The sequence below is a fragment of the Danio rerio genome, chromosome 13 (assembly GCF_052040795.2).
Source record: "Danio rerio strain M-AB ecotype USA chromosome 13, GRCz13ab, whole genome shotgun sequence".
NCBI classification, from domain to species: Eukaryota; Metazoa; Chordata; class Actinopteri; order Cypriniformes; family Danionidae; genus Danio; species Danio rerio.
In genome coordinates, this window is record NC_141033.1 from 11,459,559 (window position 1) to 11,477,166 (window position 17,608).

The window sequence follows — 17,608 nt, forward strand, 5'->3', positions numbered from 1 at the left end:
CAAAGCAAATAAAATTTTTCTCCTCCGCAAACACTTATTACTCAGACAGAATAAAACAAAATGTTATCTAGATATACAGATGAGGACATGCTGCTGCTGTATCTCACACTGTCCTAACAACATTAAAATAGCAGATCAGTGTACAAAGTTTTACATTTATTTTATGGTCATGTGACAAATAAGATTTTTTTTAAGTAATGCAACTGACCTTATTCTTTAATGCAGTAGTGCGCTCGCTTTTGCGATTGTTTTAGAGCTTCCGATTAAGTTGTCTATGAGAGAAATAACTATAGGAATAATAAATAGCAGAAAACGGTCAAACTACTTCTGCAAACTTCTGCTGACTAAACAGACAAAGTATAATAATATAAAAAGAAAATATCAGTTTGCAACATCAAAACAAGCTGTTTTTAACGTCTAAAAAGGAATGTAGGTGAATGAGATCGCAAGTCTCGAGCCAAAAAAATTCAAATGGCTGCGCACACTCTTACACAGAGAATAAGGTGAACAGTTACTTTCCCTGGTAATTAGTTACTTTTATAATTATGTAACTCAGTAACTAACTCATCTATTATTTGTGAGAAGTAACTATTAACTACAACTAATTACTCTTTTAAAGGTTCACGAAACCCTTGAGTACTTGTTTTGAGATTTGAACAGATTTGTGTGTGTTAAGCATCAGTTAAAACAATGTTAGCACCTGTCAGCTTTAATTTTGGGAAAAACTGGATAATTTTGAGCAGCTAATTTTAGCTTCTGGGTTTAAAATGATTTTTGGGGCGGGGATCAAAATCGGTGACGTATCGCAAAACTGCAAGTGTAAAGATGACACGTCAGTTTCTCATTATTATTCATAGCGGAATTTTCTTATCCTATGAGAAGAGCTGGCTTCTTAATTATTCATGACTGCGCATGCTTTCCGAAGGCAAGGCAAACCTGCCAGTGTCAAGCTGTGAGATGTGGACCCACGGCACACAGTATTTACCTGTTCATGAAGGGTCGTATGTGTTTGTTTCCATGATCCACAGGGTTTGTTGCATGTTTTTCCCCGCAATGCTGTTAAGGCCGATACAGCAAAGCTGACTGTGTGCCGTAAGCATTTTTGTTGGGAGAGCAGTACGAGAATTAGAGAATGGCGGACGTTGTCTTTTATCAAGAGTTTATTCACATTTATACACATCGCGCATGCTGCTGTGTTTGCCTAAATCCTCCAGATTACCAACAAGGCTAATGGTTAAAAGAGCCCGGTCAGGAGGCCTGCTGCACTGAGTCTGCATTCAGACTCGGAGATTGAGGGAAAAGTCCTAATTTATATTGTTTATATGAACACGATTATCTTTATAATGACATAAATTGTGGTTGCGTGTATGAAATTATGAATGATAAATGTAGCGGGGCATTTGTAAACTATAAAAACATGTGTCTCCTCACAGTTTGTGTCTCACTTTGTGAGCTAACTAATAACAGTTGTTTGCTCCCCTCCTTCTCCCCTGCTGGCCACGCCCACTCCTGCCCTTTGCTCACAGAGCTCCACGCCCATTATGATGCACCTTTTAAAAAAAAAAATATGAGGTAGACCTGAACCGAAAGTAGGGGGTGTCATGACCCTTTAAAGGAACAAGTCCAAAACTGCTTCCAACTGAAACAAAATATTGAGGCAAGGATTTATTTTTGCACATCATTCAATCGTAATAAGGATATTGTGGCTAAAGCCGTCAAACTGATGTCAACAGAGAAGGACTGTCACCCCAAACATGGAAGCAAATGGTCAGATTTTTATTAAAAAAAAAAAAAAAAAACTCTTCAGTTGATTAACTTGCACAGATAAATTGTTTACCTAATGAATATCAATGTGAGCAAGAAAAAGAAATATTGTGAACTTGGATTTCACACAGACTTTAAAGTCAGCATGAAATGGAAAATATGCCAAGCTGTTCTTGACTATTGGGAAGTACATTTGAGAGATGCAGCTTCTTAAAGAAGAAAACCAATGTCTGGATGATCTGACTGGATTGTATGAAGTGGGTGTTGAAACATAGTGAATGGATGTTTCATGTGAGTGATGACTGCTGAAAATAAGGAATTGGAATGCTTCCGGCCATTAGATAACCTTACTGACAAGGCCTTATCCAATGTATGTGTCAGCAAAGAAATGTTATAGCGAGTGTGAGGGGACATGATGCTATCCCTTCAAGAATATGATGGCTTATATTTAAAAGTATTTAAATATATAATTATTATTTTATAATAACAACAAAAACGATAAGTATCTCAACAATAACAGCAATAATAACACTAATATAAAATAATGATTTGCTGTTGGATTTGTGTAAAACTGCTGGTTTGACACCCGATGCTTTACATGTATTGCCAAATACATCTTAAAACTGCTTGTTCAGCTGTTATAATTTCTAACTGTTCTCAAATTGAAATGGTCATTCTGTGACTGGTACAGGACGTTTTTTGCTACTATAGCCCACAATAACACATATTATCTTATTATCGGCTGCTCTCCAAAAAGTGTAGATTGTACTGTCATGTAACCGGGAATAAAATATCTAAATTTGTGCTGATACTTTCTATATTTGGATGCTAATAACTAGCCTCATATGCAATCTACGCATGCAGAAATCTGCTGAATTTTAGCTCATCACTGAGTCTATTTATTTACTTACAAAAATGTGTACAAAATATATATTCAGTTTTTGTAATATATTCAGTAATATTATTAAATATGCAAATATGTCAATATAGCTACAATCACACTGCAGCCAAATGTGGACTGAATCAGATTATTTTGCTCACATGTGACTAATAACAGTGGGAACAGCGCAAACTGCATGGAATCTGGTCTTTTTTATTTCTGATTTGTGCCCAGTGGCGTAGCGCAAAATGCGGAGGCCCCCCTGCAGGGATCGCTGACGGGGCCCCCTGATGAAGGGATGGGGGGGGGGGGGGAATACGTCATACGTCAATTTGCATATCACTGACGTCATCACGTTCTACCGTTTCTGTTTAACAGCCTATGGTTCATAAAGGGGTATTTATAATTGCACTACACTTTATATAAGCATGTTTATTTAACTAAATTTATTGCTGTTTGAATACAGTATGTCATTATAGATGTGTAACGTTAGTGAATGTGCAGTAATCTCTCATATGAAATAAACTCAGACAAGTTCAGAAACTGTCACTAAAATATCTGAGATTGTGAACAAGAAAAGAATAAACGGTCCAATTAAATTGTTAAAATAAAGGAGAAGCAGATCGGTTTGACTGTACAAGGGAAATACCTTCACACTGCCTGTGCTAAATCATTTGTCGTCGGTACGCAGAGGGGTGATCTGCTCTCGGGCTGCAGGTGGGAGAGGCTGCTGTAGAGGACTGACTGGGCCGCCTGTCAGTCCTGTGAGGCGGGGGAGGGGCCGGCGGCATCACACGCAGCTCGTTGAGAAGAGTAGGGACGGTACAGTATGGACAAATGACAGTCTAAAAAAATCTCCAATAACACACAAAAAAGTCGCTAGGGGGGTCTGAAAAGTCGCTAAATCTAGTGACAAAGTCGCTAAGTTGGCAACATTGGCGGCAAGTAATCATGAAGTAGTCCACCGCTTGAGAGGTGTTCAGAGAACACAGACGTGTGAACTTTGGTTCCGACCACAGTTGTTCCCAACAGTTTATTGAAAATCGCGACGAAGCGGAGCCCCCTAATCACGCGGGGCCCCCCTGCGGTGCATGCCCTGCGGGCCCGTCCGCTACGCCACTGTTTGTGCCACTTTCATATGTAGTACTAAATCAGACACAAATCTGATGTTTTGCAATCCGACTGCAGTGTAAACTGTTATGAAGGAATTCATGTGATTTTGCATAATCTTTTAGCGACATGCGTCATCATTCTGTGCTGCAAACATCATCTACTCCTCGGCAGCACAGTATAATGGCACAAAGGGCAAATACTTTACCACAGAAAGTTGGTTGTTCTTTTTGAAAAACAATTTAAAAGCAAAACTGGTGCTTGTTAGCCAATCTGGTTAACAATTGGGGCGTGGGTTGATCGTGAAGCTGAAGAGCGTCAGGGGTTTGTGGATAGGGAATCTGTGCGCAAAGGAGGATCACTTTCATTTTAAGGATGAACTTTCTCTCCAAAAGAAAGAAATGGCAGGGCTCAAGCACCCAAACAACCCTTCTGCACATGCCTGTTGTTTATAACGAAATATAATGAACAGTTTAGTCTGCAGCTGCTCATTAACCCCTGATAAGTTCACTACACTGGTGGTCAGAAAGACACGCACCGTAATTTTTATAAATCACAAATGATCAGTGTTTTCAATCACAAGTGACTTATTTTAGGTTTCAAATGTCAAAGTACACATTAGTAGCAGCAGAACAACCCTTTACAGTTTATGAAATACACCACGGTTGTCTGTGAAAAGGGCAGTAATCGTATTAAGCACAATCTGACAACGTGCTTACTTCATACAGTAAACACATTGTGTGCATAATTAGACATTTTGTGCTGTCCGTAATTGTAATTTTGCGCATGTGGGTCAGTTTAGGTATGTTTTGCATGTTCACACAGCAAATCTGATATTGGCCACATTTATAACAACAATGTGAACAGCCATGCAAAAACAAATCTAATTTTTAATCAAAATCAATCAGAATTATTATTACATGTCATCATGGCAAAGATAAAAAAAAGAATCAGTTATTAGAGATGAGTTATCAAAACTATTATGTTTAGTAATGTGTTGAAAAAAATCTCTCCGTTAAACAGAAATAGGGTATATGCCGAGCTAGTGCTGTTCCCATGCTGATAAACTTCCGGTTACCTGTTATTTTTAGTTATTTTTTCCAATTTAAACAATTTCTTTTACAGCATCAATGTTGTAATGTAGTTACAATACAATCAATTAAATAGACTCTGGCATTCATTTAGTTGTTCCAGCGTAAAACGAGACAAAAAGCCGTTTACTCGCATGCGCCTGTCAGAATCGGCAGGCTAGCGCAGAAGCTCCATTGAATATACTGGGGTAAAATAAATGCTCATATTATAAGGTAGGGATGTAACGGTATCAGAATTTCACAGTACGGTAATACCTCGGTATGAATGGCACGGTACGGTATTTATTGAATAATTTACAGGAAAAACAAAACTAATGAAAAGACTCGAAAAAAGTGCCAAAAGTGTTTATTTACCTTAGCACTGAACATATCAATGACATACATATTAGCCATCTGTCTGTAAGTTTTGAAACAGGAATTTCAATTTTTCAATTTTAATAACAAAAAAACTATTAAACCATATTAAAAAATTAAGTTTCAATTTAGTATTGTTGAAAACTCATCACATTTAACATTTAATCACTCACTCACTTAGATAGAGATGGGTTTTTTTAAGGAAAATTATCATATAACTATAATCTGGTAAAAGCTGGGATCTCTGGGCATGTCCCCTGCAACAGAAAAAAACCCTCTCATTTGGGACTGAGGTTTCTGGGACAGAGAGATATGATTTAGCCAAGGTTGACAGCAGTGGGTAATGTTGTGCATTGTCTTTCCACCACTTGAGAGGACAAGCCATGAGTGAGATAGAGGTCTCTTTGCGGTACAAGTCATCAATCTAACAAGTGTGCTGTGTTCTGCAGTCCCCATGACTGTTTTTAGTCGTATTCCCCGACTTCTATTTCACCAGTCTGGCAGTGCCTGCATATTTTTTTTTTTTTGTCTGTCAACTTTTATACTTTTTCGTATCTTTTTAGAAAGAAACCGAAATGCTTCCACACATCCGATTTAAAACCCGCTTTAGGTTCGATCATTTCCAGCTCTTTTTCTTCCCAGCTACTACAACAACACACTCCATTTCCGCATTACTGGATCTGTAGTGACAACAGACCGCAAAGGATGATGGCCACGCCTAGGCTGATGGGAATTGTAGTTTCCGCTACCTCCCATTAGCTTCATTCGCCTAAGCAAACTTTTTTCAGAAATATAGTTTTATTGAGTCATGCGCCTACGGTAATATTGAAAAAAATTACTATTGCGGTATGACGGTATTTACAATATTGTTACATCCCTATTATAAGGACATGGCGGGGAGAAATGTAATCTAATGCAGTGCTTCTTGTAGACCCACTTTATATCGGATATCACTCAGCCAGTGGAGAACGCTCATTTTTAAAGAAAACAGACCTTAAGTGCGTCGTTTTTGCAATGCAAACAGTTCACCTGAATCGCTTAACCCAGGTTACTGGCAAATTAAAAGTCCTATTAGCATACTTCAGCATATACCCCATTGGGAAAAAAAATAAACAGGAGGGCTTATAATTTAGGGGGGCTAATAATTCTGACTTCAGCTGTTTATTATATGAGAAACTTGCTATGTTTGCTAAACAACTGGATCTAAATGGACTTGCATAAATAAATTTAAAAAATTAAAAAGGTTTAACATTCATTTTGTAAGTGTTTAGTTAACTATATAATATTATAATATTACTGGTATAGTATCTCTATTATTTATTACATTTTAACTATAGTGTAACTATAATATCAAACGCATTCCAAATTGATCTGCAGATTTTTTTTTACATAATTCTGCCCAGAAATAGCAAAAAACATGTGTGTGGATTCTTTCTGGTCTTGATATGCAGTTTAAAGGCCAATAAACACAAATCCTTATATGAATTTTTTCTGAGTCTGATTAGAAATATAAACAAGGCAAACAAATACAATGGAGAGCTGAATTTATTTTAAAATAGTAAGGAACCTGCTAATGTGTTTTACAAAATAATTCATATGAAATTCTTTCACTGTGTAAGATATATTGTATAGGTTGTGTTTTATCTTGCGTTGCTGTATGAGAAGCCCAACAAGGCAACAGCACGCATCTAAAGTGGATCAAATGACTATAACAATCCATAATTGATCATCTTTTAAATACTGGGCTGATAATTTTCTCGTTGGGCCCATAAAAAGTAACATTTACAAATGTATTGGCTGATACTGATCAAAATGGACTATCAAATGTCCAGACACTTCTCAGGCTCACAGCCGATCTAAATGAACAAACACCAAACAGCCTCTCGTCCAGACAGGTACTCTGGATGAAGATGCTCCTGTATCAGTCGATCTGTACTTCCACTGCAGTCTGAGCTGTGCACTCAGATGCACTTTACAAACTGGAGAAAGAGAGAGAGAGAGGGGGACAGGAAGGAGATAATGAGGAGATGGCCGCAGTGGTCATCCGAGAGCAGGAGATTGCTGCCTATGAGAAAAGGCACAGGAAGTGAGGGATATGACAGTCAGCAAGGTCAGAGTTTTAATGTGTGTGTTTATGTAATCCATATGCGAGTGAATGAACGAGTGCATCACTGGTCATGTGCGCGTGTTTCATTCATGCGCCTGTATCCTCTCCTCAGTACAGAGTGTTCCAGCAGTCCTGCGGGAGACAGTAGTGCACCATGTGACTCCCCTGCGCTGCTCTTCGGCTATAGAGCCTGACAGCTAACCTCCACACACATGCACACAAACCCCTTAGTTTTGCTGGTTTATCTCCATAGATGTCATGTATTTTATACTACAGTGGTCTCAAACTCAATTCCTGGAGGGCCACAGCTCTGCAAATTTTAGCTCCGACTCACACCTGCTTTAAAGTCTCTAGTAGTCTTGAACACCTGGATTGGTTGAATTTGTGTTTGAGTGTTTGACTAGAGTTGGAGCAAAACTGTGCAGAGCTGCAGCCCTCCAGGAATCGAGTTTGAGACCCATGTTATACTGTAAAAAAGTGCTTATTATATGACTTTACCCTGAAAAGACCCCATTAACTATAATTTAAGTATGATCTATTTCAATCACCTTTGTTTAATGAAATAAAGCTGGAATACAATTAATGCATACAAAAAAACAAAGAAACGTATAGAAGAAAATAAACTAAATCAAGTTAAAGTACTAAAGTTATTGAACCTAAAACAGAAAATGTTATCTAAATAAGAAATAAAAAAGCCAATAAAAACAATCTTAACAAATTAGTATAATGAAAAAAATGCATTAAAGCGTGCACGTCAAGCTAAACTGCTGCTAAGCCAAACAGCGAAAAGTGCAAAAATACATTCGAAATGGCGGAAACACAAAGCTCCAAAAAATACAACAAAAACTCAAAGCGTGAAACAGTTCAAGCACACCGGCTCTTCATCAGGCACAAAAAATAACATTAAAAGCACAGCAATATTCCTTTAAAATGATTGAATGGTCACACTTTACAATAAGATTTATTAGTTAATGTTAATTAATGCATTTACTAAGATGAACAAACAATGAACAATATTTACTACTGCATTTGTTCATGTTAGTTAACGTTAGTTAATGAAAATAAAGTAGTTTATTGTTAGTTCATGTTAACTCATGGTGCATTAACTAATTTTAACAAGCATGGACTTAAATGTTAATAATGCATTAGTAAATGTTTAATTATGATTAATAAATGCTGTACATGTGTTGTTCATGATTAGTTCATGTTAGTAAATGCATTAACTAATGAACCTTATTGTAAAGTGTTACCGATTGAATCATGTAAATCGTGTTTAATATAAAAACCTAACAAAAAGTGCTAAGGGGTAGCTTAAATAATGTGTTGGTTTTGGATTTGTGTATTTATGAATGGTGTTTTGAATTTACGAACTGGATTTGTGTAATTATGAATTGTGTTTTGAATTTATGAATTGGATTTGTGTATTTATGAATCGTACTTTGAATTTACTATTTGAAGTAGCTTATTTATGAATTGTGTTTTAAATTTATAAATTGGATTTGTGTATTTATGAACTGTGTTTTAAATTTATAAATTGGGTTTGTGTATTTATGAACTGTGTTTTAAATTTATAAATTGGGTTTGTGTATTTATGAACTGTGTTTTAAATTTATAAATTGGGTTTGTGTATTTATGAATTGTGTTTTGAACTTACAATTGGGATTTGTGCAATTATAAATCGTATTTTGAATTTACGATTTGACTTAGTTTATGAATCGCATTTTGAATTGACGAATTGGGATTTGTGTATTTATGAACTGTGTTTTAAATTTATAAATTGGATTTGTGTATTTATGAACTGTGTTTTAAATTTATAAATTGGGTTTGTGTATTTATGAATTGTGTTTTGAACTTACAATTGGGATTTGTGCAATTATAAATCGTATTTTGAATTTACGATTTGACTTAGTTTATGAATCGCATTTTGAATTTACGAATTGGGATTTGTGTATTTATGAACTGTGTTTTAAATTTATGGATTGGATCTGTGTATTCATAAATTGTGTTTTGAATTTACGATTTGGATTTATGTATTTATGAATTGTGTTTTGAATTTATGGATTGGATTTGTGTATTTATGAACTGTGCTTTAAATTAGGTTTGTGTATTTATGAACTGTGCTTTATATTAGGTTTGTGTATTTATGAACTGTGTTTTAAATTAGGTTTGTGTATTTATGAACTGTTTTAAATTAGGTTTGTGTATTTGTGAATCGCATTTTGAATTTCTGATTTGTATTTGTGTATTTATGAACTGTGTTTTAAATTTATGGATTGGATTTGTCTAATTATAAATTGTGTTTTGAATTTATAATTTGGATTTGTGTATTTATAAATTGTTGTTTTGAATTTATAATTTGGATTTGTGTATTTATAAATTGTGTTTTGAATTTATAATTTGGATTTGTGTATTTATAAATTGTGTTTTGAATTTATAATTTGGATTTGTGCATTTATGAATTGTGTTTTGAATTTAAGATTTGGATTTGTGTATTTATGAACTGTGTTTTAAATTTATGAATTGGATCTGTGTATTCATAAATTGTGTTTTGAATTTACGATTTGGATTTATGCATTTATGAATTGTGTTTTGAATTTATGGATTGGATTTGTGTATTTATGAACTGCATTTTGAATTTAAGATTTGGATTTGTGTATTTATGAACTGTGCTTTAAATTAGGTTTGTGTATTTATGAACTGTGTTTTAAATTTATGGATTGGATTTGTCTAATTATAAATTGTGTTTTGAATTTATAATTTGGATTTGTGCATTTATGAATTGTGTTTTGAATTTATAATTTGGATTTGCGTATTTATGAATTGTGTTTTGAATTCATAATTTGGATTTGTGCATTTTTGAATTGTGTTTTGAATTCATAATTTGGATTTGTGTATTTATGAATTGTGTTTTGAACCTACGAATTTGATTTTGTAAATGTGAATAGTGCTTTGCATGTATGAATTTGATTTTGTAAATGTATTATTTTTTATTTTGTTATGAATTATGAGGACACAAGAATGTCCATGTCATTACAAAAATTGTGTCATTATTAACCACCAAAACCAGTATGCATATGCAGACACAGAGCGCAGGCATTCAAAGCATTCTCATCAACAGGTCTGTTTGCAATCAGCACTAATTTTCCACGGACCAGTGATCTGGAAAGCAAAACTACATCAAATTAAAGATTTGAAAATGAAAACTTCATGCTATTTAGTTCCATGACAGTTCAATATGGTGCATGATTTTCAAATGTGATCAAACATAGACTAGCATGTTAAACAGGCTGCGGTCTGTGATGAAGGGAATGTTTAGACAATGAGAATTAAAAGGGAGGCGATGTCACAACCGAGGGGTTTCAATGTCTTAAGCTGGCCCTTTTCTTTGTGATCCATTCATTACTGGAGTAAACAGGAAATGATGTCACCCTTTTGGTTATCCACTTCTCCCACATAGCTTGTTTTGTTTTGGGTTTTTGTTTTCTAAAAAGTCACAGCTTGGAAGACGAAGAAAGGGAGGGGGGGTGAAAACTTGTACTGCGACACAGGTGCTCTGAGGGAGAGAGAGAAAGAGATATGATGAGACAGCAGCAAAATGGAAAAGTAAAAGTACAACGGGACGCAGACAGAGAGAGTGGAGGAAGACAGTAAAAGCTATAATGGAAACAGAAAGTGGAGGAGACAGAGTGGAAAAAGGAGAGGAAAAGAAAAGGGTGATTGGGGTCGTCCTGGTCAGCAGCCAAGGCAAACAGAATGAAGCCAGTTTCCCAGCCCAGGGCTACACCAAACTCTCCCACTAAACACACACACACACGCACACACAAACACAAAATCCCAAACACCAACCTCTCCATCCTCCAGCCCAGCCCAGACTGAACTCACTGGAGGGAATTTTAAATCTTACTCAAGGCAGCAGCTGAACACATGAGTTCACAAGCACAGCGTTGACCTTCAATTAAAAGTATTTACACTATTTTAGACAAAGTCATTTCTGACCAATGACCTTTACAATTAGTCACGTTAGAGTTATAAGGTTCTATCTGTCATCTGAAATAAGTTGTTTACATTTTAAGACTTTTTATTTAAAACACAAAAAAAAGTTTTATCTATCTGTATTTCGAACTCTAGCTTTGCTTTACAAGGTTCTTTCTGTGAGCCAATCAGCACATCGAATGCACGCACAAGGGCCAATCAAGATCAGTTTTTTTGTAATTCCACCAGATTGCTCCATTGAAAGATCAGAGAAACACAATTTTTTTTTCTCAAAATCGAGAAGAGACCTAAAACTAAAAAGATTTGTGTAAATGTGATGATTTAGAAGTGTTGAGATGAAAAGTTAAATTTTACGCTGTTGAAAAAGAAACGGTTATTTAAAAATTATATATTAAATGTAAAATATATTTTATTTGTGTCTATATAGTCAGTGAAACCTTTTTCAGTGTTTATTAAACTTATTTGCTCATTGTCTTTTAAACACATCTTTTTTTCTTTTAAAGTCTTTTCATTTAAAATTAAGCCTTGGAGGACAAAAACTTTATTTAATTCATGGGGCATAAAATTCAATAAATATAATTCAATAACTCCTATAAAGCATATAATTCAATAAATATTACCATATTAATTACATGAAATTACCATCTGCACAAGACAAAATATTTAGCACAGCCTTGCATGATTAATTTGAACAAGAAAAAGGATGATATTCATCCTAAAACATAAAATTAATTTTATAGAAAGCAGAAAATTGAACTCACAAACATCAACACTGGTACAACACTATTTTTTTATTAAATTAATAAGCAAACTAATTGCATTTCTTGAAAAAAGTAAAGCTTCAGTTAATGTTCTGCCAGTTGAAACCGTTTAATTCCAAGCAGAGTTAGAAGGTTCTATCTGCATTTACCCTGATTTTTGAACCCCAATTTGCAAGTTGAAGAGAATTTTGATCATTTACATTTAGAGTACATTTAGGGTCTTTGTCATGTTAATGTATGAAAGAGAACTGTTACACACATATTGTTTGCTGTATGGAATGCAGAAACATTGAAGCTCAATTTCTCAAAATCATTTAGAACGCAGGCAGAACCTTACAATTCCAAGGTGACAAATTGTTAATGATGACTGCATAAAGGTAAAGATAACAAAATTGGTAAACCTCTAATTGAAATCCAGGAACTTATTCAGAGCTGTACAGAGATGCAACAATTATAGATTTTGGTTGTATGATTATAATCTGAGGAATAATAACAATTTCACAGTTATCATGATTAATATTCATTCATCAGTTTCAAAACACTACTAGTTTAAAAAATCACATGAAAATTCCTCACATAAAAGTGTTATTTATTGCTGCTCAGTAACCAATTAATGCAGCACAAAATAATAATAAAAAACAAACTTTGGACTTAAAAATAAGCGGGAAAAAAGTTTTTGCCATTTAAACATACATAATAATTTTACACTGAAAATAAATGATAGAGCAATGAATAAATAAATTAAGAAATTAAGAAATTTAAATGAGAATAAATAAAATATAGTATTTATCTTGACAGTATTTTTCTTTTAAAGAGAACAAATGCAGTCAAAGGCTGCTGAACCTGTCTGAAGGCACTTTTGATCAACTATATTATGAAATTGTTTGGTATTTTCATTTTGTTTTGTTTTTTCTCTTTGTACTAGAAATATTTATATTTCATACAAAGTATAAAGCTGAACAGTCAGTGACGCCGATTACACGTTACTCCCAATATGCAGCGCAAGAAAAGAAATAAACTTGTGCGCACAAAAGACGAGACATGTAAATAGTCCTAAGTTAATAGCCTCAGCCATAGTTAATATGGTGTGTGTGCATAATATTTTAGTCTCGGTGTATAAGCTTGGAACTTTAAACTAGCGCACAGTTGGTATAACTTTGCTTAGTTGCAGCAGTTTTGTTCTGTGCAGAAACATGGTGTCAAAAACCCTTTACGATTAATTAAATGTGATGAATTAAAGTGCAGGCGATGCAGTGACGCAGTAGGTAGGGCTGTCGCCTAACAGCAAAAAGGTCTCTGGGTCGAACCTCGGCTCAGTTGGCATTTCTGTGTGGAGTTTGCATGTTCTCCCTGCGTTCGCGTTGGTTTCCTCAGAGTGCTCCGGTTTCCCCCACAGTCCAAAGACATGCGGTACAGGTGAATTGGTTAGCCTAAAGTGTCCGTAGTGTATAAGTGTATGTGTGTTTGTCAAAGATGGGTAGCGGCTAGAAGGGCATCCGATGCGTAAAAATGTGCGACCCCGGATTAATAAATGGACTAAGCCGACAAGAAAACTAATTAATTAATTCATTCATTAAAGTGCAGTTAATAGTGCGAACATTAAATCGTTGCATCCCTAGGGCTGTTATTGTTAACTTAATGTATTAAAAATCACTTTTGTTAAGTGAAATAAAGCTGACATACAATAATAAAGACAAAGAAAATATATTAAACAAGTTAAAAGTACTGAAGTTATTAAACCTACAATAGAGAATTAAATCCAAATAAAAGCATTAAAAAGCAAAAACTAATAAAATTTGACTAAAGCACAAAACAAAAACTAATTAAAATTATTCCTATTAAATTATAATATTAAAACAACACTGCAATTTTCCTGATTTCCTGATCCTAAAAAAAATTATTCAGGCTTGTAAAAAGTGTATAAAATTAATTTTAGGATTTTTCTATATTCGATATCAGATGAAGTCTCCTGTAATATCAACAAATGTTTGATTTCTAGTGGGAACCTAAAACATTTTTTTCTTCAGTAACTTCCATGTCAGACACTTTCTATTCACAAAGTAATTGAACCATAGCTGATTGTAAAGAGGGTATTTCTGCAGTGGCATTGCTGTGCATGATGCTGTATTCAAGTCAGTGCAACATAAATACAAAATTATTGAATGCCCTTTAAACTATTTGTTAGCTTAAAAATGTCTTCAATAAGTCCACAAACAAACAGATTGATGCATGTCATTGGTTTGGGTTTGAGTTTTACTTTATAGCCTATACAATATTTTCAAGCAGAACTTCTATTCACTGTCAACCTATGGATTTTAATTTAGTTTTCTTTCAGTTCCATGAACACTGGAGCCTTGAAATTAATTGGTGATGCGGTGAACGGGTACATGAACATTTCTGAAAGAGCACAAGCACATCAGAGCAAAAGCCACAGCTCATCCAATCAGGTGAGAAGGACATCAGGTCCACAAGTGCACTCACACAGTTGTATGACATTGGTTTAATTGTAGTTACTAACAATGTCGCGGTCACACTAGAGTTTAAGCATGCATTGTACGGCACTGCGAAAAAGGGGTGCGATAAACAAGATGACGACGCCCAGAGCAAATGCGTGAAAGCCTGCTGTATGTTACAGTCTTACTAGCCAATTGAGTAAGCACACTTTCATTCTGCCCGATCAGGATTGAGCAACCAAACTATGCGTAACTATGCGTAAAATAAAGAAAACAAACAGGAAAGTGCTGATAAATGAGATTATGGCGTCTGCTCCCTCAGAAACATTAATTGACTAATTCATATCAAAGAAAAACTACAATGGTAATATGGGAACATTTTGGTGTCACAGACACCGAACAAAAACAAGCAATTTTTTAAGAGCTGTCGCAGAATTGTTGCCATGGTATTAAATCGTAAATCAAATCGCAATAGACGAATTACCAACCTACTTCACACATGAAGTCACACGGGCCTCCAGTTGCAAAAAAAAAGACCGGCTGCAATACCAAACATGTCATGTTGTGCGGTAGAATGCCAAATCCGATGCCAACTGCAGAAGTCTTTGGCTAAAAGGGAGCTGAATGAAGTGACGACCTAATTATAAATGCTCAACTCTGCAGTACTCATGTTATAACAGGTAAGTTCACTCTATGCTGAATCAAACACTTTACTTGTTTTTGATTGCAGCAATGATTTCAGCAAAAACAGTTACATATGGCTAATTAAACTGCAGACACTGAATGCTAAGAATGAAACGTGAAAGTGTAAGTTATTAAGGTAAAGTTGGTTTTATATTCACACAATCATTCAGTGACAACCTGTGAGGCACTCCCTATATTGTTTACCATAGTACTTTGAATATTCAGTCTGAAATTACCTGCAAGCGCAACTTGAAAACAACATTAACACTGTTTATTTGACTGTGAACAATGTTGTACTTATAGTTATTGGCTGCTAATATGATTTTGCTATTTAGAGTTTGCAAATAAAACCTTTTCGAAATTATATTATTAAGGAGAAAGTCAGAATGTGCGAATATAAAACCAACTGTACCTTTATGTGTAGGTTCACATACCCTGCCGTACAGGTGTAGTTCGCTGTCAGAATGCAGTCGTTTTGCTTGTTGATGATTAATTACCCAGGCCTTGTACAGTTCCGTCTTCTTTCCTTGTCTTTGGCTAGGCAGAACCTGTTTTTAGCACTAAATAGTGTTGAATCAGGTAATCATGGAGCATTGTTTCTTGCACATGACCACACAAAACAAAACTGTAGGCATCCAAAGACATGTAGGCCTTTAACTTCTCTCTTGTAAAATTACTTGGAGCTTCAAGAAGATTGTATAGTTCAGGATGGATGCTTGGTCATTTCGTCTTGTCCAATATTCATTGGGAGGGTGCTATCGTAAAAGGACCTGTCAGATGAACGCCGCTCACTTTAACGTTAATTTTGAAGAATCACTGTGCTTGCCTGTGGGTGACTAGCTGTTATAAACCGCTGAAAGCATTATGTAAATACATAATATGTAATCCATATATTTTATTTCTAAGACAACAACAAACTCTGTACCGCATCGGATGTCATTCCTTCGCTGTAAATGCTAGCGCGTCTAGTTTTTTTTCTGCCACCTCTCTGCGCGCGCATCCTGAATGTTTACAAACATGGTAATTGGTCGATATGTCAAAAAAATGTAATTAGATATTTTCCCCAAATCACACAGCCCTAGTGTGCATGTTGAAGAACAAGATTGCATTATGAAGCTCCACAAAACTAACACAAAATCAGTTCAGTCAGACTAAAGCATTATAAGTTGACCGATTGTTGCTTTTAGTTTAAGTAAAATAAAACTTTTAATTTACCACATTAGTCTCTGCACTCCAGTTGCTAGCCACAAAAACTGCTAACGACAAAACAAACGCATTATAAACAGTCACTCTCGCTAATATCAACAGCTTTCTTTAAAAGCAATGGGCTTCTGTGGGTTTTCACGTTTATGGAAGCAAATATAGACTGTCTAAAAGCAGACAGACACTCAACAAGTGAAAAATTAGACAGAAAGTAAAAGCGAAACTGAAAGCTCCATAGGCAGTCACCACATCTCACAAACACACACACACAACATCTTACATGGGTGTCACATAACTTTGACTCAAGGGTGAGTATGTGTTTATCTGTATAATTGCACAGTCCACAAATGTTATAGCAAAAAAAATAAATAAAACATAACTCCTATCATGTCCAGACACATTGATCAAATCCAAAAAACATCACCATAATCCACTCAAGCAGAGCATTAGGCATCAGGATGAGTGCAGAAACCCCCAGCAGACTGAAACGTCAGAGCAGTGCAGTGAGAAATGATGGACACCTGCATGCAGACACACTCAAAAACACACTCACACACTAAACGTGCCTCATGAAACACGCGGGTAAAGAGGCACACCCACACGCCGGCTTCCAGACACAGACTGAATCCACGCCGTGGCCCGCCCATGACAGAAAGAGCCGTCCCTGGAGGAGCTCACACACACACCAGCGCTCCGTCAACCCGGCGAGTTGACCGAAGACGCAGACAGAGCCAAGCGGCTTACCTCTCTTCTGGACCCAGCCTTCCTTGACGACGGTGACATCGCTCATGTTGCCTCAGTCACTCTGTACCCGCTGCTCCAGCACAGCAGCTCCTGGAGGAGTGAGGAGGGGGGAAGGAGGAGAGGGGAGGGGGGTCAGTTCTCCCAGCCTCAGCGTCTCTCTCTCTCCCTCCCTCACTGCTCTCTCTTTACGTCCTTCTCTCTCTCGCTTCGCTCTCAAAGGCGTTGTGTAGTGGTTTTCCCCTCCTTCCGTTGCTTTTCTCTTCGTGATGCTCTCTCTCTCTCTTTCTCTCTAGATCTTCCCACTCCTCGACAGTGACTCAGCCTGGGAGAAACATGAAAAAAAGAAGAAGAGGAGCGTGTGGATTTTTCAGTCTTCTATTCTTCTTAAGTCTCCCCTTCGTTCTTACACAGTCTGACAGACAGTCATTGTAAAAGCAGACGCACGAGCTCCCTGTCGCCTCTCT

General features: G+C 36.0%; 1 protein-coding gene and 1 long non-coding RNA gene across 2 annotated transcripts in view; one reads left to right on the forward strand and one right to left on the reverse strand.

Annotated features, from left to right (window-relative positions):
- akt3a (AKT serine/threonine kinase 3a) overlaps positions 1-17,608 on the reverse strand; it is a 201,479-nt gene that overhangs the window by 166,111 nt on the left and 17,760 nt on the right. The window contains 1 exon segment of the mRNA NM_001197201.2: positions 17,145-17,466. Coding sequence (NP_001184130.1) covers positions 17,145-17,190 — 46 coding nt within the window. The 5' untranslated portion in view covers positions 17,191-17,466.
- On the forward strand, positions 12,975-17,414 carry LOC147834138 (uncharacterized). The gene is made up of 4 exons (XR_015505811.1): positions 12,975-13,172; positions 14,413-15,342; positions 15,622-15,674; positions 15,756-17,414. It is a non-coding gene; the product is annotated as an uncharacterized LOC147834138 (long non-coding RNA).